Source organism: Ursus arctos, unplaced genomic scaffold (assembly GCF_023065955.2).
Source record: "Ursus arctos isolate Adak ecotype North America unplaced genomic scaffold, UrsArc2.0 scaffold_20, whole genome shotgun sequence".
Classification (NCBI taxonomy): Eukaryota; Metazoa; Chordata; class Mammalia; order Carnivora; family Ursidae; genus Ursus; species Ursus arctos.
The window spans coordinates 29,231,133-29,254,920 of NW_026622875.1; the positions used below are offsets into that span (position 1 = coordinate 29,231,133).

General features: G+C 37.2%; 1 protein-coding gene across 4 annotated transcripts in view; it reads left to right on the forward strand.

Moving 5' to 3' along the window:
- Positions 1 to 23,788, forward strand: part of ACAD11 (acyl-CoA dehydrogenase family member 11) — a 96,367-nt gene that overhangs the window by 31,571 nt on the left and 41,008 nt on the right. For all 4 annotated transcript variants that reach the window (XM_026497028.4, XM_044383413.3, XM_057315905.1 and 1 more), the window contains 6 exons: positions 1,729 to 1,835; positions 2,859 to 2,985; positions 15,790 to 15,867; positions 16,557 to 16,695; positions 21,694 to 21,801; positions 23,396 to 23,494. In XM_026497028.4, coding sequence (XP_026352813.1) covers positions 1,729 to 1,835; positions 2,859 to 2,985; positions 15,790 to 15,867; positions 16,557 to 16,695; positions 21,694 to 21,801; positions 23,396 to 23,494 — 658 coding nt within the window. The remainder of the gene's footprint in view (positions 1 to 1,728; positions 1,836 to 2,858; positions 2,986 to 15,789; positions 15,868 to 16,556; positions 16,696 to 21,693; positions 21,802 to 23,395; positions 23,495 to 23,788) is intronic.

The following is a 23,788-nucleotide window of genomic DNA, read 5'->3' on the forward strand; positions in this document are numbered from 1 at the left end:
TCAGTTTTTTTAAATTACAGCTTAATCTAAAATGTATTTTTTTTAGAGGGGGGAGGGGCAAATGGAGAGGGAGAGAAAGAATCTTAAGCAGGCTCCACGCCCAGCACAGAGCCTGACATAGGGCTGGATCTCACAACCCTGAGATCATGACCTGAGCAGAAATCAAGACTCCGATGCTTAACGGACTGAGCCACCCAGGCGCCCCTAAAATGTATTCTTCTTTATACTGATTTAGTTTCCATGTGCTTTGAACCTCAGGAGTTTATTTAAGAAATTGAGATGCTTCATCAGTGACAAAGTGCTAGGGCTTGGAGGAATAAGTAAATAGGAGATTTTAGAAACAAAAGAGAATGGAAAAAGGGTTAAGGTTTTTTCCCCTTGTCTTCAGAGTCCATGCTATCCATGACCTATTGAAATGTCTTCTAGGATATAGTTGTATTACATCTCATCCTGTATTTTAGAATCATGTTAATCATGTTGGTTGGATGGGTTTCTCAAAAGAGGACTTATGGTATGTTTTTTATATTTGTCAGTTTCCACAAATCAGATACCAAATGGGATTTGAACTTAAAATGTATTTTCATTTCAAACAAAAGTTTGACTTGGGTTATGTTGTAATTAATATGTATGTCATAGACTATATGTGGTAACAGAGATGATCATAAACATTGCATTCTAGCTATAAATATGAAATTGGAAATGATGAAAAGACTGTTAGAGTGTTTTAGTGCATAAAGAATTACATAAAGAAATAAAACTAATTAAATTCAGTTGATTGTGTTAGGGTGGGACAAGCACAGAACATGGAGAAGAAAGAAAAACTACTTAGCATTCAACTAACCCTGTTCAAGGCAACAGGTAATTAAACTAGGACTCCAAAAAAATGAGAAAAAAATTTCTTAGAGATCATCTCATTGCCTTCTCTTTAGTTTTATAGTTTTGTTTTGTGGTTTTTTTTTTAAGATTTTATGTACTTATTTGACAGAGAGAGACACAGGGAGAGAGGGAACACAAGCAGGGGGAGTGGGAGGGGGAGAAGCAGGCTTCCTGCTGAGCAGGGAGCCTGATGTGGGGCTCGATCCCAGGACCCTGGGAACATGACCCGAGCTGAAGGCAGACGCTTAACGACTGAGCCACCCAGGTGCCCCTAGTTTTATAGTTTTTAATTTCATTTTGGTTTATTTAGATTTTCCCCCACTATAACAGGAGAATAGTGATCTCTTTTTTTTGGTAAGATTTTATCTATTTATTTGAGAGGTAGAGCGAGAGAGAGAGAGCACAAGGAAGGGGAGCTGCAGAGGGAGGGGGAGAAGCAGGCCCCCTGCTGAGCAGGGACACCCCCCTCCCCGCCCCCAATGCAGGACTCAATCACCGGACTCTAGGATCATGACCTGAGCCAAAGGCAGACACTTAACCGACTGAGCCACCCAGGCGCCCCAAGAACAGTTTGGCATCTTTGTTAACTCCTGAGTTCATTATCAAGTTTGATTTGATTTCCAGTTACAATTCTGTTAGGATGAGAGTGTGTTAAGCAAATGATGCATGTATAACTCTTTAATTTAGGGGAGTATAATTATCCCTATGTGTAAATAATAGAGTTGATGGTCTGATTTACATCTTAATACCTTGTGAGTTTAGTGACTCACATAGCTGGGAAACTGAAGAGACTGGATAGCTGAAGAACAGTTTTCAATGAATCTTAATCGCTCTGTGTTAATTTACTTATAGGGAGTATACAGTAGATATCTTCTGGGAAATAATGCATCTGAGAATAGCTTTCTGTTTGCCAAGATTGTGCAACCTCTGGCAGAAACTGGATTACAACTTTCAAAAAGGTAAGAAAAATCAATTCATGGCTAATTCAAGTTAGACCGTTTATTAGATATATGAAGGTTGTAAACTTCAGGGGGATAGGGACTGTTTTTATTGCTTATACCAGGATTACTGCTGCCAATCAAAGCAGTTTTTTGGTAAATATCTTCTATGCCTGAAAAAAAAGAAAATAATCCAGATTCGTGATTAAAGTATTTTTTTTTGCCAACTTGAGCCTATAAACTTTTAAGGATATAGATAAAATTCTCAAATGTTTCTTTCTAATATTTAAGTTACTTACATTTACCTATTCAAAATTACATATTATAAAAGATGATACATTAATGTTAGAAGTTTTGCTCTTTCAACATATTTAAAGAAATTTTACTCAGTCATTTCATAAGTGTCTTTGAAATCCATATCTCAGTCAGTGGAGCACTTTTTGAGGCATCTAGTTCACTTGCCAACCACACACTCCCATCTAAACGATGTGATAACTAGCACTTACGGAATGCATGGTGATGCTGTCCCTGGAAATTCCATCCGGGCCACAGGTACCCAGGGCATAGCAGCAGGACAGTTATGTTTTACAATTCATCCTATAGACGGATGTTTGTGTTCTTTCAACATAACAACTGACAGTGTTGCTCTTCATAAAGATCTTTATAATGACATCCAGTAGTTGTATTTGTAAGGAACATACTAAGAATAATAACTACATTTGTCTTCAGTTCCTTCACTTTCTTTTTGAGAGATTGTGATAAGTGACTTTAATAAAGATTCAAAACTACCACTGATTGAGATCGGGCCAGACTTATGTTTTACCCACATAGTGCTTTCAGCATTGAGGTTTCATGTTCAAAGTAAAGTGATTCTACATTCACCCCATAGTGTGAAAAACTTAAGTAATTCCAAAATATGGCAACTCCTGAGGGATATTTTGAGGAGTTGGAGAAGACTTCACATTATATTCAGAAATATATAATAATGATTTGGTACACCTTTGTAACTTCTTCTTTTCTTTTTTTTTAAATTTTTTTATAAAGAACTTTCAATAGTACATCACCACAGATTGATACTTCCCAGCAGTTGTTTGTACAGAGTAAGACCGGCCAGGAAGTTCTTGCTAGGGTGAAGCATTTCATGAAACAACACATCCTTCCAGCTGAAAAGGTAAATGCTGTATAAACAAACAGAATGTATTTGTGTTCAAGGACTGTTGATGGATTATGTCTGTTATCTCTGCTTTTAGGAGTATCATGGTATTCTATTTTTGTAGTCAGTCCTTACCTCATTCCCCTCCTCACCTTAGCACTGAGCTGCTGTAGAAGCTGATAAGCTTCTAAAATATGTGAAGGAAATGCCACAGATGAATCTTTGGAATTAAAATTTAGTCAAAGGGGGATTAACTGTTGTAAAGTTGAGATCCTAACTATATTAGAGTAAAACATTACTTCAGGACCTTTAAAAAGAAAAGATTTTATTTATTAATTAGAGAGAGAGAGCGTGCGAGCACACTCGACGGGGGTGGAGCAGAGGGAGAGGAATAAGCAGACTGCACCAAGTGGGGAGCTCCACGCAGGGCCCAACACCACAGCCCTGAGATCATTCCCTGAGCCAAAATCAAGAGTCAGATGCCCAACTGACTGAGCCACCCAGGCACCCCAGGGCCTTTTCATAAGGCAGTGACTTTCAGGTGTTTGTTTGTTTTTATGGCCCCCTTTGAGAATTAAGAAAACTGTAGACTAAACAAAATGGACATAGCCAGAAAATGTTGTATATCATTTCAAATCTGTTCACAGATGCTACCACACCTCTCCCCACAGGCTACTACTTTAAGGTGTTAAGTTTCAGAAAGTTCACCGAGGGTAGAGAAGTAACATGGTACATTCATTCATTCAGTTAACATGTAATTATTAGGTACCTGATAATGGGTTAGGCATCTGGAGAGCCATCAAAAGTAAAAGAACAAGACAGAGCTAATGCTTTCACAGAGCCTACACTTTAGCACAAAAGAAAGACATTCAATAAGAGATGATAATTCTGTGAAGAAAAGATAAAAGCTGTTATGAAAATACATAAGACAGGTGGGGGAAAGTATATGTGAGTTGAACACTGGTGTAGAAATTATAAGGGTTTAATTTTAGTCCATTCCTGCCATAAGTTGGGTGATCATGAACAAATGATTCTAACTCTCAGTGCCTCAGTCTTTCATCTGTGATGTGCATAGGTATGAGTAGATATACAGTAAATTTTCATTTTAATTTTCTATGATTCTGACAGCTCTCTGAGCTAGACCAGCAAAATCAAGTAAGAAACTGAAAAAGACCAAAATTCTTTAAACAAAAATGTTCACAGTTGATATTTGTTTATAGGGCAGTAACTATTATTGCTTGAACTACATAAATAATTATATTTTTAATAAGAACTGGCTGAGATGTATTTTGCTGACATTTGGGTATAGTTTTTTTAAGAAAATACTACTTAGATATTAGGAAATTCTATCTAAAATAGTCTCCTCTTACCAGAGACAATATACAGAAACAGGGACTTTACAAGTAATACAATGGCACTAAATTCATATCTTTCGATAGTTCCTCTGAATCTAAATGGGCTAAACGCCCCAATCAAAAGACAGAGGGTATCAGATTGGATAGAAAAGCAAGACGCATCCATATGCTGTCTGTAACAGACTCATCTGAGACCCAAAGACACCTCCAGACTGAAAGTGCAGGGGTGGAAAACCATTTATCATGCTAATGGACATCAAAAGAAAGCTGGGGTAGCAATCATCATACCAGACAAATTAGATTTTAAACCAAAGAATGTAATAAGAGATGAGGAAGGACACTATATCATACTTAAAGGGTCTAAAAAATCCAACAAGAAGACCTAACAATTGTAAATATTTATGCCCCTAACATGGGAGCAGCCAATACATAAGCCAATTAATAACATTATTAAAGAAAGACATGGATAATAACATCTTAATTGTAGGGGACTTCAACATCCTACTCACAACAATGGACAGATTTTCTAAGCAGAAGATCAACAAGGAAACAAGGCCTTTGAATGACACACTGGACCAGATAGACTTCACAGATATATACAGAGCATTCCATCCGAAAGCAACAGAACACACATTCTTCCCAAGTGCACATGGAACATTCTCCAGAACAGATCCCATACTTGGTCACAAATCAGGTCTCAACTGGTACCAAAAGATTGGGACCATTCCCTGCATATTTTCAGGCCACAGTGTTTTGAAACTTGAACTCAATGACAAAAGGAAATCTGGAAGGAACTCAAACACTGGCAGTTAAAGAGCATCCTACTAAAGAATGAATGGGTCAACCAGGAAGTTAAAGAAGAATTTTAAAAAATTCACGGAAACAAATGAAAATGAAAACACTGCTGTTCAAAACCTTTGTGATGCAACAAAGGCAGTCCTAAGAGGGAAGTACATAGCAATACAAGCCTTTCTCAAAAACTTAAAAAAGTCTCAAAAACACAAGCTAAGCTTACACCCTGAGGAGCTGGCGAAAGAACAGCAAATAAAGCCTAAACCCAGCAGGAGAAGAGAAATAATAAAGATTAGAGCAGAAATCAATGAAATAGAAACCAGAAGAACAGTAGAACACATCAACGAACTAGGAGCTGGTTCCCTGAAAGAATTAGCAAGATTGATAAACCCCTGGCCAGACTTATCAAAAAGAAAAGACAAAGGAGTGAAATAAATAAAATCATGAATGAAAGGGGAGATATCAGAGTCAACACCAGGGAAATACAAACAATTTTAAGAAGATATTATGAGCAACTATGTGCCAACAAATTAGGCAATCTGGAAGACATGGATGCATTTCTGAAACTTGTACACTACCAAAACCGAAACAGGAAGAAGTAGAAAACCTGAACAGACCCATAACCAGCAAGGAAGTTGAAGCAGTCATCAAAAATCTCCCAACAAACAAGAGTCCAGGGCCAGACGGCTTCCCAGGGGAATTCTACCCAACATTTAAAGAAGAACTAATACCTATTCTTCTGAAGCTGTTTTGAAAAATAGAAGTGGAAGGAAAACTTCCAAACTCTTTCTATGAGGCCAGCATTACCTTGATCCCAAAACCAGACAAAGACCCCATCAAAAAGGAGAATTATAAACCACTATCCCTAATGAACATACATGCAAAATTCCCACCAAGATGCTAGCCAGTAGGCTCCAACAGTACATTAAAAGGATTATTCACCACGACCAAGTGGGATTAGTTCTGGGCTGCAAGGGTGGTTCAATATCCACAAATCAATCAATGTGATACACTACATGGTTAAAAGAAAGGACAAGAACCGTATGACCCTCTCATAAAATGCAGAGAAAGCATTTGACAAAGTACAGCATCCTTTCTTGATTAAAACCCTCCACAGTGTAGGGATTAGGGGAGCATACCCTCAATATCATCAAAGCCCTCTGTGAAAAGCCCACAGCAAATATCATTCTCAATGGTGAGAAACTGAGAGCTTTTCCCCGAGGGTCAGGAACATGACAGGGATGTCCACTCTCACCACTGTTCTTCAGCATAGTCCTAGAAGTCCTAGCCTCAGCAATCAGACAACAAAAAGAAATAAAAGGCATATGAATCAGCAAAGAAAAAGTCACACTCACACTCTTGGCAGATGACATGGTACTCTATGCGGAAAACCGAAAAGACTCCACCCCCAAATTACTAGAACTCATACAGGAATTCAGCAACATGGCAGGATATAAAATCAATGCACAGCAATCCCTTGCATTTCTGTACACTAACAGACAAAAGAAAGAGAAATAAGGGAATCGATTCCATTTACAATTGCACCAAAACCCACAAGATACCTAGGAATAAACCTAACCAAAGAGGCAAAGGCTCTGTACTCAGAAAACGATAGAACACTCAAGAAAGAAATTGAGGGAGAAAGAAAATGGAAAGGAAAGGGGAAAATGGAAAGGAAAGGGGAAAATGCTCATGGACTGTGAGAACAAATATTGTTAAAATGTCTATGCTACCTAGAGCAATCTACATATTCAGTGCAATCCCTATCAAAAAACCAACTTTTTTCACAGAGCTGGAACAAATAATCCTAAAATTTGTATGGAACCAAAAAAGACTCCGAATAGCCGGATGAATGTTGAAAAAGAACCAAAGTGGTGGCATCGCAATCCCGGACTTCAAGTTCTTTTACAAAGCTGCAGTCATCAAGATGGTATGGTACTGGTACAAAACAGACACGTAGATCAAGGGAATAGAGTAGAGAAACCAGAAATGGACCCTCAAGTCTATGGTCAACTAATCTTCGACAAAGCAGGAAGAAATATCCAATCAAAAAAAGACAGTCTCTTCAGCAAATGATGCTGTGAAAATTGGACAGCCACATGCAGAAGAATGAAACTGGACCATTTTCTTACATCATACACAAAAATAGACTCATAATGGATGAAGGATCTAAATGTGAGACAGGAATCCATCAAAAGTTCTAGAGGAGAACACAGGCAGCAACCTCTGTGACCTTGGCCACAGCATCTTCTTGCTAGCCATGTCTCCTAAGGCAAGGAAAACAAAAGCAAAAATGAACTATTGGGACTTCATCAAGATAAAAGCTTTTGCACTGCAAAGGAAATAATCGACAAAACCAAGACAACTGACAGAATGGGAGAAGATATTTGCAAATGTCTTATCAGATAAAGGGCTAGTATCCAAAATCTATAAACTTACAGAACTCAACCGCCAAAGAACAAATAATCCAGTCAAGAAATGGGCAGAAGACATAAACAGACATCTCTCCAAAGAAGACATACAAATGGCCAACAGACACATGAAAAGATGCTCCACATCCCTCGGTGTCAGGGAAATACAAATCACAACCACAATGAAATACCACCTCACGCTGGTCAGAATGGCTAAAATTAACAATTCAGGAAACAACAAATGTTGGTGAGGATGCGGAGAAGGGGAAGCCCTCTTACACTGTTGGTAGGAATGCAAGCTGGTTCAGCCACTCTGGAAGACAGTATGAAGGTTCCTCAGAAAGTTGAAAATAGAGCTACTCTGTGAGCCAGCAATTGCACTAGTAGGTATTTACCACAAAGATACAAATGTAGTGATCTGAAGGGGCACCTGCACCCTAATGTTTATAGTAGTAATGTCCACAAAGTTAAGCTGCAGAAAGAGCCATGATGTCTATCAACAGATGAATGGATAAAGAAGATGTCTTCTATATATAAGACATATTTATACAATGGAATATTACTCAACCATCAAAAAATGAAATCTTGCCATTTGCAACTCATGGACAGAACTGAAGGGCATTATGCTGAGCGAAGTAAGTCAATCAGAGAAAGATAATTATTGTATGATCTCACTGATATGTGGAATTTAAGAAACAAAACAGGAAAAAAAAAAAAAACAGAGGCTCATAGGGAAGGGAGGGAAAAATAAAACAAGCCAAAATCAGAGAGAGAGACAAACCATAAGAGACTCTTAATCATAGGAAACAAACTGAGGGTTGAGTGGAGGGGGGTCAGGAGATGTGGTAACTGGGTGATGGATGTTATGGAGTGCACAGATGTAATTAGCACTGTGTGTATAAGACTGATAAATCACTGAAGTCTGCCTCTGAAACTAATAACACACTATATGTTAATTAATTGAATTTAAATTTATAAAATAGTAAAAAAAAAATAGTCTCCTCTTACATGTGTTTAGTGATTAATGTATCACTTTGGAGACTTTCTGATCTAGTTAGTACATACAGAATTTTGAGTTTTAAAATTCTGAACTTTTGCATATTAAAAAGAAAATGCAACACTTGGTTCAGATGGCAGACCGAACTCAGCATTTACCTGCTTTCCCTCAAATAAAATCCCATTAACAATAAAGAAATTTTTAAAAATAGAATAAGTTGCTAAAAGCACAAAAACAGGAGCAGGACACATCAGAGGACTAAAGGTTTTGAAAACAGAATGGGGGATGCCTGGGTGGCTCGGTCGGTAAAGTGTCTGCCTTTGGCTCGAGTCTTGGGATCAAATCCTGCATTGGACTCCTTGCTCAACAGGGAGCCTGCTTCTCCCTCTGCCTGCCTCCTCACCCTGACAAATAAATAAATAAAATCTTTAAAAAAAAAAAAAAAAAAAGGAAAGAAAGAAAAGAGAATGGAAGTTGGATTGGAAAGCAGAATGGATCATACCAAAGAATAACCCCTAACAGAGGAAGACACACCTCAAAAACATTTTGAAATAAGAGAAGGTGGCAGCACAGGTGGTGACCGTTTTGTTTTGTTTTGTTTTGTTTTGTTTTGTGTTTTGTTTTTTGTTTTACAATGGAGTCCCCTGTGATTGGCTGGTATGGAGAGCAAGAGTGAGAAGGGAAAGCAAAATCAAGATGTTTGAAGAATTAACCTGTAGGTTGGCTTCAGGGTTAGGCCTCTAACACTTCTGCATAGCAGTGGCATTTGCTTCAAACAGAAGGCTCCAGGAGTCCTCTAAAAAAGCAAATGATTAACTTAGACTTATCGTGGTGATCATTTCATAGCATATATAACTGTCAAATCACTGTGTTGTACACTGGAAACTAATATAATATTGCATGCTAACCACTCCAATTTGAAAAAAGGTAAAAGACAAAGGAAATTGAGGCCCGGAGACATTAAGCAATTTGCCTAAATCAAAGAAAGAAGGAAGCCAATGTGGAACAGTGTGGAAAACCTGGACCTTAGAGTTAGAGCATGTGCTCTGATTTAGACTTTGCCCAAATTCTACCCCCAGCAAAGTACTTCCTTCAGCCATTCAACAAACATTGAACACCTCTCTGTGCTGGTCTGTGTACTTGATGGTGAGGACATGACAATATTAAATCTTATTAAGCATGACGATATTAAGCAAGGAAGACAAGTTGCTGTCTTCACAGTCAAATGGGAGAGGGAGACCGTGAATCAGCACTAGTTATTATATTAAGAATTTACTCCTCTGCCAGATACTATGCCAAGAGCTTGAGGTATAGTAACTTGTGTAATCCTTGCAGCGGGGGTACTGTTATTACTCTGGCTTGAAAATGAGTCAGAGAATATTTAAATTACAAGTAATAAGCTTAGGACTCTAAAAAAAAAAAAAAAACCCACCTCAAATTACCTGTTTCAGAGAAGCCAGGGTTTCAACATGAGGGTTAGTGCTCTACAGTCCTCTGTTTTGGGGCCCTTTTTTTTTTTTAAATAGGGGTTTGATGTAAACTCCAGCTTGCCTATCAGCCTGCCTGATTTCTACCTGCTCACCCTAAAATGAAACAGATTTGTTAATATGCTTGTGCCTGGAACCAGCCGATTATTCAAAGGAGAGGCCAGAGTTGGCAGAAGAAGCCGTGTAGTCTTGCTCTTTCATTTATAAATGTGAATGGGAAATCAAAGGAAACATGAAAACAGAAAAGAAGTATCACAAGTTGGGTTGTGATACCTCTGCTGAACTTAACATTATGCAGCTATTAAAATATTTACAAAGAATTTTCAATGTAAGGATGCCTGGGTGCCTCAGATGGTTGAGCATCTGCCTTCAGCTCAGGTCATCGTCTCCAGGTCCTGGGATCGAGCCCCACATAGGGCTCCTGGCTCAACAGGGAGTCTACTTCTGCCTCTCCCCCTGCTCATGCTCTCTCTCTGTATCTCTCTGTCTCAAATGAATAAATTGAAAAAAAAAAAAGAATTTTCAATGTAAAGAAAATGCTTTATTAGTAAAAAAAAAAAAAAATCTGTAGCTTTAACGGAAGATTGTCAATATTTTGTGTGGCAAGGGAAGCTGTAGTCATTTTGTGTTTGCACATCATTCAAATCTAGAATATATCCACGACTAATAACATGAGCTTTTTCTTCCATTAAAAATCTTAAACCGGGGGACCTGGGTGGCATAGTCAGTGGAGCATGCAACTCTTTATCTCAGGGTTGAGGGTTTGATTTTTTTTTTTATTATGATATGTTATTCACCATATAGTACATCATTAGTTTTTTATGTAATGTTCCATGATTCATTGTTTGTGTATAACACCCAGTGCTCCATGCAATACGTGCCCTCCTTAATACCCATCACCGAGCTAGCCAATCCCCCCACCCCCTCCCCTCTAAAACCCTCAGTTTGTTTCCCAGAGTCCATAGTCTCTCATGGTTCATTTCCCCCTCTGTTCCCCCCCCTTGGTTTTCCCCTTCCTTCTCCTACCAATCTCCCTGCTATTCCTTCTGTTCCACAAATGAGTGAGACCATGTGATAATTGTCTTTCTCTGCTTAACTTATTTCGCTTAGCACAATCTCCTCCATTCCCATCCATGTTGATGCAAATGTTGGGTAATCATTCTTTCTGATGGCTGAGTAATATCCCATTGTATATATGGACCACATCTCCTTTAACCATTCGTCTGCTGAAGGGCATCTTGGCTCCTTCCACAGTTTGGCTGTTGTGGACAATGCTGCTTTGAACATTGGGGTGCCTGTGGCCCTTCTCTTCACTACGTCTGTATCTTTGGGGTAAATACCCAGTAGTGCAATTGCTGGGTCATAGGGTAGCTCTATTTTTAACTTTTTGAGGAACCTCCGCACTGTTTTCCAAAGTGCCTGTACCAACTTGCATTCCCACCAAGAGTGTAAGAGGGTTCCCTTTCTCCACATTCTCTCCAACACTTGTTGTTTCTTGCCTTGTCAATTTTTGCCATTCTAATTGGAGTAAGGTGGTATCTCAATGTGGTTTTGATTTGAATTTCCCTGATGGTTAATGATGTTGAACATTTTTTCATGTGTCTGTTAGCCATTTGTATGTCTTCATTGGAAAAGTGTTCATATCTTCTGCCCATTTTTTTATTTGATTATTTGTTTCTTGAGTATTGAGTTTGAGAAGTTCTTTATAGGTCTTGGATACCAGCCTTTTATCTGTCCCAAGTTGGGTATAGAGATTACTTAAAAATAAAATCTTAAAAAAAAAAATCTTAAACCAATATCTGTAAAAATGTTTTATCCTGCAGAATGATTCTGAACAATACTAAGCCCTGTCTATGAACATATACATTTGAAATGATATCTGGAGAAAAGTAATTAGCTTTTTCAAAATAGGAGGGGGAAAGCCTATAACATTCTATCCAATATTATTATAACTAAGTTTATAAAAATTAAAAGTCATGTCTAGAAAACAAGATTATGTCATATAATACACCAATATTTTAACAGTATACATCTTTAGTAAGACTCTTGGTGACTTTTTCTTAATACTTTTACATATTTTTCCAAATTTTTATAATGGGGAAAAAAAAACTTCATTTAAACTACTCAAATGATCTTTGAAATTCCTTGGATTTCATAAAGTGAAAATATAAGAACCCATTATCTATAAAAATGTTAAAAGGCAATTTTTCCTATTTAAAATGGATAAGGAGGGGCGCTTGGGTGGCTTAGTCAATTAAGCATCTGGCTCTTGATTTCAGCTCAGGTCATGATCTCAGGGTCATGAGATCAAGCCCGCAATGGGCTCACACTGAGTGTGGAGACTGCTTAAGATTCTCTCTCTCCCTCACTCTCCCTCTGCTGCGTGTGCATGCTCTCTCTCTAAAAAAAAAAATAAATAAAATGGAAAAGGAGTCCTAAAAATAGCATATAAAACAAGAACTAGCAACATAGTCTTGAGAATATACTTGTAATGATAACATTAGTCATATCTTCCTATTCAGTATAATAATGTACTAATAAAGAACTGTTGCTTTTTTCTAATAGACTTAAGTTTAAAGTGAAAAACTTATTGCAAAATTATTTGTAGGCTCAGATTTAAGATTCTGAACCAATATACTGCAAAGGAGTAACTCAATCAGTGAATGAGGAAGTTAGATGTTAATGTTGCTATTTGGGGAGAATTGATCAGGCATCAAGAGTATTTTCTGTTTTCTTCTTTCACCAGTATACTGTTTTTCATACTCTAAGAACTAAAGAAAGCTTCTTTGTAATGAGATATTTTATATTAATTCTGACTCCTGTCATACTACAATCAGATTTTGCAGACCTCTAAATGGATGGACTTTAGAACAGGAAGTATTAAATCACACAAGTTTTAAAATAATTATGTAAACATTGGATAATTTAATTTCTCAGAACGGTAGTATCATAAAGAGGTAGTCAGAGATGAGGAGTTTGTAAATGTATTGCATAATATATTTCTTATCAAACACAGTAGCATTGACTATTTCCATGGCAGTACAAGGGATGGAAATAATAAACAACCCTAAACAGGAAATCTCCAATTCAACCGACTTCCTGACAGAAATGATGAATGCTGTTCATCCTGGTTAGAAAGAGCTGTCCTTTGTCTTCTTGCAGTTTTCACTAAATACATCAGTTCCCTAGACTAGCCATGCTTAATAAAGAGAACATTTTTGTATATTATATGACAGTAAAGGAGTGGAACAATTTTAGAAAATAATTTCTTAATGTGGCCTTGTGACAATAGTCACAGATTTTAATCTAGTAATTCTAGCCTAAGTGTAAAAAAAAAAAAAAATAGGGACACAGAGGCTATAATAGCAAAATATTGGAAAATGCCATCATGGTCCATATTTTAGTTTATCTTGATTCTTTTAGTTGCACAAATTGGAGATTATTATTATTATTGTTTTATGTGGCTAGTTTTTAATTTAGACTTACCCATGTATTTATCACTTTATTTACTGTTTCTTCTTGCAACTCAGATGTTTCTTTTAGGATTAAGTTCCTTTAATGAGAATCTGCTAGTAACCTTTCCTTTGATCTTTCTTTTTTCCTTTCCTTTTCCTTTTTTTTTTGCTCAGAGAGGAAAGTAATGATTCAGATTCAGATTCTCTCTGTTTCTTTATTTCTAATGCCTTTATTTTGCCCTAATTCTTGAAGGATTCTTTTATTGCATATAGAATTCTAGGTTGACAGTTATTTTCTCCCGGCAACTGAAGACATTATCGTACTGATTTCTGGCTTTGTTTGTTGCTCTGGGAAGTCCGTTCTCAATTGTTTAATTATCAGTGATCTGCATGCACTTGGGTGTTTCAGTTGGTTAAGTGTCCAACTCTTGATTTTGGGTCAGGTCATCATCTCGGGTTGTGAGATCAAGCCCCATGTTGGACTCTGCTCAGCGGGGAGTCTGCTGGAGATTTCTCTCCCTCTCCCTCTGCCCCTACCCCTCTCTGTCTCTCTCTCAAATAAATAAATCTTTTAAAAAAAATTATCATTGATCTGTCCTTCCACCCTCCCCTGCTTTTAAGAGCTTTTATTTCTCCTTGATGCTCAACAGTTGTGCTTTGGCTTATTGTGTTTTCTGAACTTGAGGATTGGTGTTTTTTACCAGTTCTAAACACTCAGATGTAATTTTTTCCAGTATTCCCTCTTCTCATACTCTTTAGGGTCCCCAATTAGACTGATCTGAGAACTTTTCTCTATATCCAGCGTATCCCTTACCCTTTTGTATTTTCCTTCTATTGAATTTCTGTGCTTCATTCAAAAAAGGAGTAATTTCTTCATATTTGTCTTCCAGTTTATTTTTTTTTCAGCTATATCTAATCTTTTCAACCATCCTTAGGGCAGTAATTCTCAAAATTTGGAGTGTCAGAATTGCCAGGGCTACTAAAGAATACAGAAGCTCTAGGCTGTTTGTGTTTTTTGTTTGTGTTTTTGTTTTTTTATAATAATTTTTTATTATGTTAGTCACCATACAGTACACCCCTAGATTTTGATGTAAAGTTCCATGATTCATTACTTGTGTAAAACACCCAGTGCACCATGCAATACGTGCCCTCCTTAATACCCATCACCAGCCTATCCCATTGCCCCACTCCCCTCCCCTCTGAACCCCTCAGTTTGTTTCCCAGAGTCCATAGTCTCTCCTGGTTCATTCCCTCTTCTGTTTACTCCCCTTTCTTCTTCCCTTTCTTCTACCGATCTTCCTACTTCTTATGTTCCATAAATGAGTGAAACCATATGATAATTGTCTTTCTCTGCTTGACTTATTTCGCTTAGCATTATCTCCTCCGGTCCCGTCCGTTGCTGCAAATGTTGTGAAATCGTTCTTTTTGATGGCTGAGTAATATTCCATTGTAGATATGGACCACATCTTATTAATCCAGTCATCTGTTGAAGGGCATCTCAGCTCCAGGCTAGTAAAGAATACAGAAGCTCTAGGCTCTTTGAAGTAGGATAGGTGATGGATCCTTGTGTTCTCATCAAGTACCCCAAGTAATTCTGATACCACCGAAGTTTAAGAACCGCTGCTTGAATTTTTATATTTAATTAATGTGGTTTTTCTTTTCCTCAAGTTGCATTTGATTCTTTTACCTCTTTTGGGGGGGGGGGTTCTTTTTCAAATTTGGCCAATTTTGATAACCCTTGTCATACATTTAACTCCTTCCTTTATTCTTGAAATCTATTGGACACAAATACTTTATTCTGTATCTGATCATTACTTTATCTGTGGTCTTTGGGGAGTGTGATTCTGTTTTGTTACAGTATTAGTTTTGCTAATTCTTGCTAATGGTGGCTTGAAATTTAGTAGCACCTGAAGGGTCAGGCTTTTTTATTCTGACCACTGAGGAATTTCCTTATTGTTCTTCCAGCACAGCTATTCATTACTACATGTATTTTTTTTCATTATTTTAAATATTTTCTCTGGCATTTCTGGTTGGTTTCTATGATCACCCAGTGAGCTATATTGCTAAAAATGGGACACTCAAATCTTGGTACAAGATTTTGGAAGTCTGTTATCTAATATCGAGACAGCATAATTTTGTGAGCAGCAAACCTCTAGAATTGTTTATACTTGTGTATCTGGTTTTAGAAAGAAATATTACTGATTTAATAGCAGCTTGAAAAGCCTCTTCACCTACGTATGTTTACTTTGGATATTTCCAGCTTATGGCATTATTCGCTTTGTATTAACTTTAGCTAATGAACTTTTTTCTTGTTATTACTTTAAGGAAGTAATTGAGTTCTTTGTCCAAAATGAAAATTCAGGGGACAGATGGAAAAAACCTTTAGTGATTGATAAACTTAAGGTAAGAAAAATAAAGCCTTTAACGTTGGAAAATGTACATGCAGGTGTATTATGAAACCTTAGTTTGTTATTGCTGTTGTTGTTATATATGTAGAGAATAAATATATCAATAATAACTTTTTAAAAAGAAACTTAAAAACAGAATCTATAGTATTCAAATCAGGTTACATAGTGTTTTGTATGTGGTATGTGATGAAGATAGCCTCTTACAGCTGTTGAAGGAAAAAATATGATCAGCACCACTCACTATCATCCGTTGTGAAGTTGCAGTAGAAGTCAAGCAGGACATTTGTCCCACATGGGCTCAGTCTAAATTTCATGTTTTTAAATCCTAACCACAACACATGTACGAAATTAAAATGTATAAAATAGTATGTTTGGCATAATTATACTCAAATGTGGGAGATCTGTAATAACTATGATTCAATAAGAAGTACTCAGGAAACCAAATTTAGTTTTTCAGCCAAATCTAAGGAAACTTGAGGAAAAGGCATTTCTTTAACAGTTAGGAAACTGTTGATTTATAATGGGTTAGTAACTCTGGTTTCACACAGTGTAGGGTAAATAAAACAAATAACTTCATAAGTGTTTTTAAATTTCAAAAAGCATAAATAGCAATATCTTTTAAAAATAAACTATTTTAGTTCATGGTAAATTATGATCACTCTGGCATATTCATCACCTTAACAGGAAATGGCCAAAGCAGAAGGCCTCTGGAACTTGTTTTTGCCAGCTGTAAGCGGTCTCAGCCAGGTGGACTATGCCTTGATTGCTGAAGAAACAGGAAAATGCTTTTTTGCTCCAGATGTCTTTAACTGCCAAGCACCAGGTTACTATATTATTTAAGAACAGAACTTTCTGACATATTTTGATCAGTATTTGAAATTCCTCTATTTTATGACAGGAAGTTTTCCTACACAAAGTCATTGGTTTATAAACTTGTCTGCAATTTTACTTCTCTGTTACTTTGATTTAAATATTTTTAAAAATGGATCTGATATTCTCTTGAATTATTCTTTTATTAAACATCATTGTATTAAGAGTATTAGTGAATAGAGGCCACCTCCAAAGGGACTGGCAATATAAAGATTACAGTTCCATGATTGAGTTTTAGATATTTACATGGCTAGTTGGAATGGATATAGAGTTCCAAATCTTTTGGTTAGCCTCACTAATCTCTCCATTTCTTCACCAGTTTGGTTTTTTTTTTTTTTTAAGTTTTTAAAAATTTATTTAATCTCTGCACGCAACATGGGGCTCAAACTCACGACCCTGAGATCAAGAGTAACACACTCTTGCAACTGAGCCAGCCAGGCGCCCTTAATCACCAGTTAATTATTAATTACTTACTGTGTGCCAGGCACTGTTCTAGATCCTTGGGATGTATCAAAGAATAAAATACACAAACATTCCTGCCCTCATGGAGCTGATGTTCTAATGGAGGGAGACAAAAATAAATAATAGATATCGTAAGTAAGTAAATTATATAGTAAGTTTGAAGATGAAAAGTGCTTTGGGAGGAAAAAAAAAACCCAGCAGGGTAGGGCAGCACTGGAATGCTGGGGAACAAGAAATGCAAATTACAATTTAACATGGAATGGTCAGGATAGGCCTTACTGAGAAAATGATGTACGATAAAGAAGGTAAGAGAGTTAGCTATGGGGATATCTGGGGAAGGAATTTCTATAGCAGAGGAAACAAAATATGCATAGACCCTAAGGCAAGAGTATAATTAGTGTATTCCAAGAAGAGTCAAGGAGGCTGGCATAGTTAGGAGAATAGTAAGAGAAGATATCAGAGAGGAAAGGGCCTTATAGGGCAGGTAAGGGCATATACATCCTGTGAAATGGGAAGCCATGGGAGATTTGACCAGAGGAGTAACAAGATGTTATGTCAGTTTTAAAAGAATCACTTCGACTACTATGTTGGTAATTAACAAAAGGAGGGAAGGAAGAAGGCAGGAGTCTGTTGTACTAATCCTCGTTAGAGATGATGGGGATTTGTTTTAGGGTGGTAGCAGTGGAAGAGGTGAGAAGTAGAAAGATTCTAAATATATTTTGAAGGAAGAGCAAAGAGGATTTCCTGATTGGATGTGGGGAAGTCAAGGATGCCTCCAAAGATTTTGGCATGAAAAATTGGAAGGATAAGGGAAGGAGGCCAACTTTTCTTTAAAAAGGTAATATGGAAGAGGGGTGCCCGGTGGCTCAGTCGGTTAAGTGTCTGCTTTTGGCTCAGGTCATGATCTCAGGGTCCTGAGATCAAGTCCCATGGGCTCTCTGCTTAGCAGAGAGTCTGCTTCTCCCTCTCACTCTCCCTCTATGTTCTCCCTCTCTCTCTGTCTCTCAATTAAATAAATAAAAATCTTTAAAAAAAAATTTTTTTTAAAGGTAATATGGAAGAGATAAACCTGGAATGTGGTCTGTAGAAGGTGTTTTCAAACCTGGATTTGTCAAAGAACTGGCTAAGGAACTTAAAAAACGAAACAAAAAAACCCAAAAAAGAAAAAAACAGATTCACAGGCTCCATCCCTGTAGATTTGATTCAGTAGGTCTGGGGTAGACCCTGGGAATGTCTTTTGTCTTTTTTCCCCGAAGTTACTCTAGTTATTCTATTGCTTCCAGTCAAGGACCAACATTTGATTTGTTGTAGAGGATGGATGGTATGATATACTACGTTGTCACTGAGCAAGTTAGACGTCAGCATTGCCTTTTGTGCTCATTGTATGGGCCTGCTGCTAAAGCTCTCTGAAAAAGAGTTAACGTAGGATGGAACTACCAAAAAAATATATATTGGCTATCTGAGAGAAAACACAATCTGGTGGCATAGCAAAGTGTTTGCACAGTGGACTTTGACTCCCATTTATTTGGAACTATTAAGGTAGTTATAGACTTCTGATGATGGTTGAATTTATCTGCGGTGGTTTTCCCTCTGCAAATCACCAATTTACCAAATTACTGCTGTATTACATTTTAATCCAATATGAGGCTATTGTAAAAGTCAAGAAATCTATCACAGAATTTCTAAAGATTTCATCTCATTTATGTGTAGCTATTACATTATACTGTAAAGGTGGCATAATTTTGTGGATGGAGAACTGGTAGTCTTTTGTTTTAAAACTTTTTTTATTGCTACTCATATTAGAAATATAATTTATATTGTGACCTAATATGTAGCATATGTAGTTGTAGTGTATGTTCATGGATGGATGGATGGATTGGGCAAGAGATTTGGGGAACAAGAAGAGAGGTGTATATATTACTGAAAAAGGGTTTTATGAAATAGTTTACTACATACAATATATTCAGATATTTTCTAGTGAGTCTAATCTACTGTGTTCTATTTTGATCTATTTCATTTTTTAGAGAATGCTAGCCATATTCCATTAAATTGATTTCATGACATAGTAAGAAGTCATAATATAAAAAATAATGCTATAGAAGACTTCCTTTGCAGACACAGTTCTGCCACTATTTCTTCATTTGTCCTGTGAACTCACTTTTCACTAGGAGATCATTTGCCTAGCATTAAAATTTCTAGTATTAAAATTTCATGAGTCTGTCAGTTGTACTGTCTAAATGATATCACCAAACTGCTGAAATTTTAAAATTGGCCAGGAAAATACATTTTCTTTGGCCAGAGTATGATCAGCAACTCTCCTTAGCAAACATCCTTAGCAAGGATGTATTAAAACCATAAGTAGAAAACTAGGCATTTTCTCTTTATAGTGGAGATATCTTCATGAAGGCCTTGGGACATTGTGTTTCAGAGCATTTCCAAAGCACATAAAGAAGGGAATGTAATTGATGCCAATTAAATACTTCGGGAGGTTTCTTAAGTATGAAAGATGAATTTCTACTCAAGCTTTCCAAATAGTTCTAAAAGCTTATGGGAAACATATGTAGTCTTCCAATTTGTTGTTTGTTTCGGTTTTTTTACCCTTCACGAAGTCGTGCAATATTGTATGTTAGAATGTTGAAAATAGCAATTTTAATTCTACAGCTATTACTAGAAAATTTGGGGGGCTTGTAGGGATTTGTAGAAGAAACTTATCTAGGCTTTTTCCCAACCCATGAATGATAGCTTCGTTTTGCCAGCTTCTCAGAATAGACACAATTTTTGGAAAGATCTTAGTCAATATTACCTCATTTGAACTATAACAAGAAACAGTGAATTTAAAATAAGCAAAGAAAACAGTGAGCTTCATAAATTATAACTCAAGACTCATTTTCTCCCTCAAAAAGAATTTTAAACTGATGTTAATCTACTAGGAATTTTGTGCATTTTGATGTAACTTTGGCTCTGTTAGTAGTGTCTGAACAGAGTACAAACACATTTTGAGAGACTTAAATTGGATTTAACTCCATTTTCATAGGCATTTCGTGACTGTCCTTCAAGTCATGTTTAGAGGTGATATTGAAAAATTCTTCCTGAAAATCTTATGAATAATGAGGGCACCTGAGTGGCTCAGTTGGTTAAGTGTCCAAGTCTTGATTTCAGCTCAGGCCATGATCTCAGGGTTGTGGGATCGAGCCCTGTGTCGGGTATCTCACTCTCTAAAATACAATAAATAAATATTTTTTAAAAATCTTATGACTGGGGCGCCTGGGTGGCACAGCGGTTAAGCGTCTGCCTTCGACTCAGGGCGTGATCCTGGCGTTATGGGATCGAGCCCCACATCAGGCTCCTCCGCTATGAGCCTGCTTCTTCCTCTCCCACTCCCTCTGCTTGTGTTCCCTCTCTCGCTGGCTGTCTCTATCTCTGTCGAATAAATAAATAAAATCTTTAAAAAAAAAATCTTATGACTGATCAGTTTTCAAGGGAGAGGGGTTTTTTTTGTTTTTTTTTTTAAGATTTTTGTCAGAAAGAGAAAGAGCGCACAAGCAGGGGGAGCAGCAGGCAGAGGGAGAAGCAGGCCCCCCCACTGAGCAGGGAGCCCAATGAAAAGGTTTTAAATAGTATTTTTTAAGAAGTTTGATAGAAACAAATATCAGAGAAAAGCCCCTAGACTGTTTTGCTCCATGGCAGATACGAAGCATTCTTTTTTATATGAGAGTGATAGCAGTGTATCAGTTACTGAACAGTGCCCTCTTAGGATTGGAAAGGGTCTTTGAAGTTGTCTGCTGTCAGGGATTCTGTGTTTAGCATTCTTGAGATACGACCTAGTACTTTTCTAGATGGTACGGGGTGCACAGAAGTAAGAGCAATGGTAGAGGTAAAGAGACAATAATTACTCTGTGAGTTCAGAGGAAGGAGAGATTGCTGACTGGGTAACCAGAGATTCTTCGCAATGGAAGTGGCTCAGAAGCAGGAATTTACTTAGGAATGATGGGTAAGAACTGGACTTGTGAGAAGGCTTGGCACAGGCAAAAATGTGAAAGTTAGAGAGCACAGCGCATGTTTGAGGAACAGGAGTCTCAGCGATGGCGTCTCAGTAGAGCATGTAATGATAATTGTTCTCCAGGAGCATTGCAGTCACTCCTAGCAAAGCATATTTGCAAGAAAACAGGGAAAGATAAGACGGTAGATTGTTTTCCTTAGTCCTAATTGAGTCAGACCTCATTAAAGCCATGCTTTATTGGGATGAAGCAGACAAGTGTGTGTAATTCAACACAAATCGAATAAATATGCACCAAATGCCATATACTTATAATAACTATTTATGGCATACCTTCATTATAAATTATATTTACTATTAATGTTTCAAAATATTTTTGTAAGCAAATGTTTGCTTTAAAAAGATACGTGCGTATATTATCAACGTAAAGTTTGGATTTCCTATTGGTAAATTTTTAAATGCAAAAGAAATGTTTTTTCTTTTTACATACAGACACAGGGAACATGGAAGTGCTCCACCTATATGGAAGTGAAAAGCAGAAGCAGCAGTGGCTTGAGCCTCTTCTTCAAGGGAACATTGCCTCCTGCTTCTGTATGACAGGTAAAAGCAAACCATGGTTCTTCCCTTGTGCAGTCAGTCATCCTATAGTAATTATGGATGAGCTAAAATGGAAGAGTGGCTCTGTGTTTCAGGCAAATTTGCCCATGGACAGAGATGGGCATATGTTTGTTTTGAGCCCAGTTTCGAATTTTGGCATTTCTAAATGTGCAGAACTAAATTGTCCTCCCCTTTGGGAGGATACCAGGTGATGTTTTCTGGCCTTCTACTTTAGGCATTTAGCAGCAGAGTAAAACTAACTTCATAATCTTTTGACTTGCATTTCTAAAATTGCCAGGTATATATATTTAATATCTTTTTTGCCCTTATGTGTGAAATATTAATCTGTGTAATAATTTTTATTGATAGTTACAAAATACTTAACTCTGCCATAAACCTAGAAAAATAGACCATTCACCAATGCTGGTCACATAGTTCAAATTATGATCATGTGGGGAGGTAAAATTAGGAGCATGTTAAAAATGGGTTTGGTACCATTTGTACATAGGAAACAGCAATTAAGAATTCTTCGAAGGAAAAAGTCATCATTTTATAGTTGAGTTTAGTAAACTAAATGTCATCTGGCCTTAATTTTAGCCGGATTTAAAAGTCTTCTATAACTTTGTATATATTTATAATAACAAAGCTGATCTCCATTTAAAATTGGTGAGAGGGGCGCCTGGGTGGCGCAGTCCTTAAGCGGCTGCCTTTGGCTCAGGGCGTGATCCCGGAGTTCCGGGATCGAGTCCCACATCAGGCTCCTCCGCTGTGAGCCTGCTTCTTCCTCTCCCACTCCCCCTGCTGTGTTCCCTCTTTCGCTGGCTGTCTCTCTGTCACAGAAATAAATATAATCTTTCACAAAAAAAAAAAAAAAAAGAGTAAGAACTCTTAAAAAAAATAAAATAAAATAAAATAAAATTGGTGAGAGATATTTATTGAACATCTGCAGGGACATGTTATCTTCAAAGCACTAACTGGAGGTTACAAAATAAGTACATAGCTCCTTTCTAAAGGAACCCTATGGGTCTCTAGTCTTAGAAATAGAACACACAAAATACCTGAAGGACCCATTTAATCTGTATTAACAATACAGATTACTATGATTGAGGGCTAGCCTGTACATTTTGAAATGCCATGTAGTAAAGCAGTTGTGTAAGGGTGTCCTATGGAAAACTTTCTGTTGAGCAGGCTTTATAGAATGCAAAATAAGAGCATTCCTGATGGAATTTGCAAGACACAGTTGGAAATTGTCTAAGATGGTAAACTAGATGGTGGGGAAATCTGGCTTGCAAATATTTAGTATTTAGTAGATTTCCATTGTGGACAGTAAACAATAATATTCTTAATCTACTTTTGATGATTGGAGAAAGGATTGAGTGAGTTATCTTAAATCACGTATCAGTGAGGAAACCAAGAACACAATTCAGATTGCTGATCCCCAGTGTTTGAAATTCATTCATTCATTCTTCCAATGCACATTTACTGAATACCTACTATGTATAGGTATAGGGGGGAAGGGGGGAAGGATAGGAACATGCCTCTTTTGTAAACTGATGATGTCTGCCTGCCTGTAAATTCAAACTTTGCTTATTTATAGAGCCCGGTGTAGCTTCAAGTGATGCCACAAATATTGAATGTAGCATCCAACGAGATGGAGATAGCTATGTAATTGATGGCAAGAAATGGTTCAGCAGTGGTGAGTATTCAGATCCATCCGTTGTCCCAGGTGCTGTGCTAGAATAATATGATACACAGTTCTTAGTTTCATGATCACTGTTCTTTAAATTCTGCCTTCGAAAGCAAGTTCAAATTTAGAAATATTTGATTAAAAAAAGTAATTTTCAAAATTACTTTCATAATTATTTTGGAGAGAGGGAGAGAGTGCAGGGGTGGGGGATAGGGCAGAGGCAGAGGGAGAGAGAAACTCTAAGCAAACTGCATGCTGAGTGCGGAGCCTGACCTGGGAATTGATCTCACGACCCCGAGATCA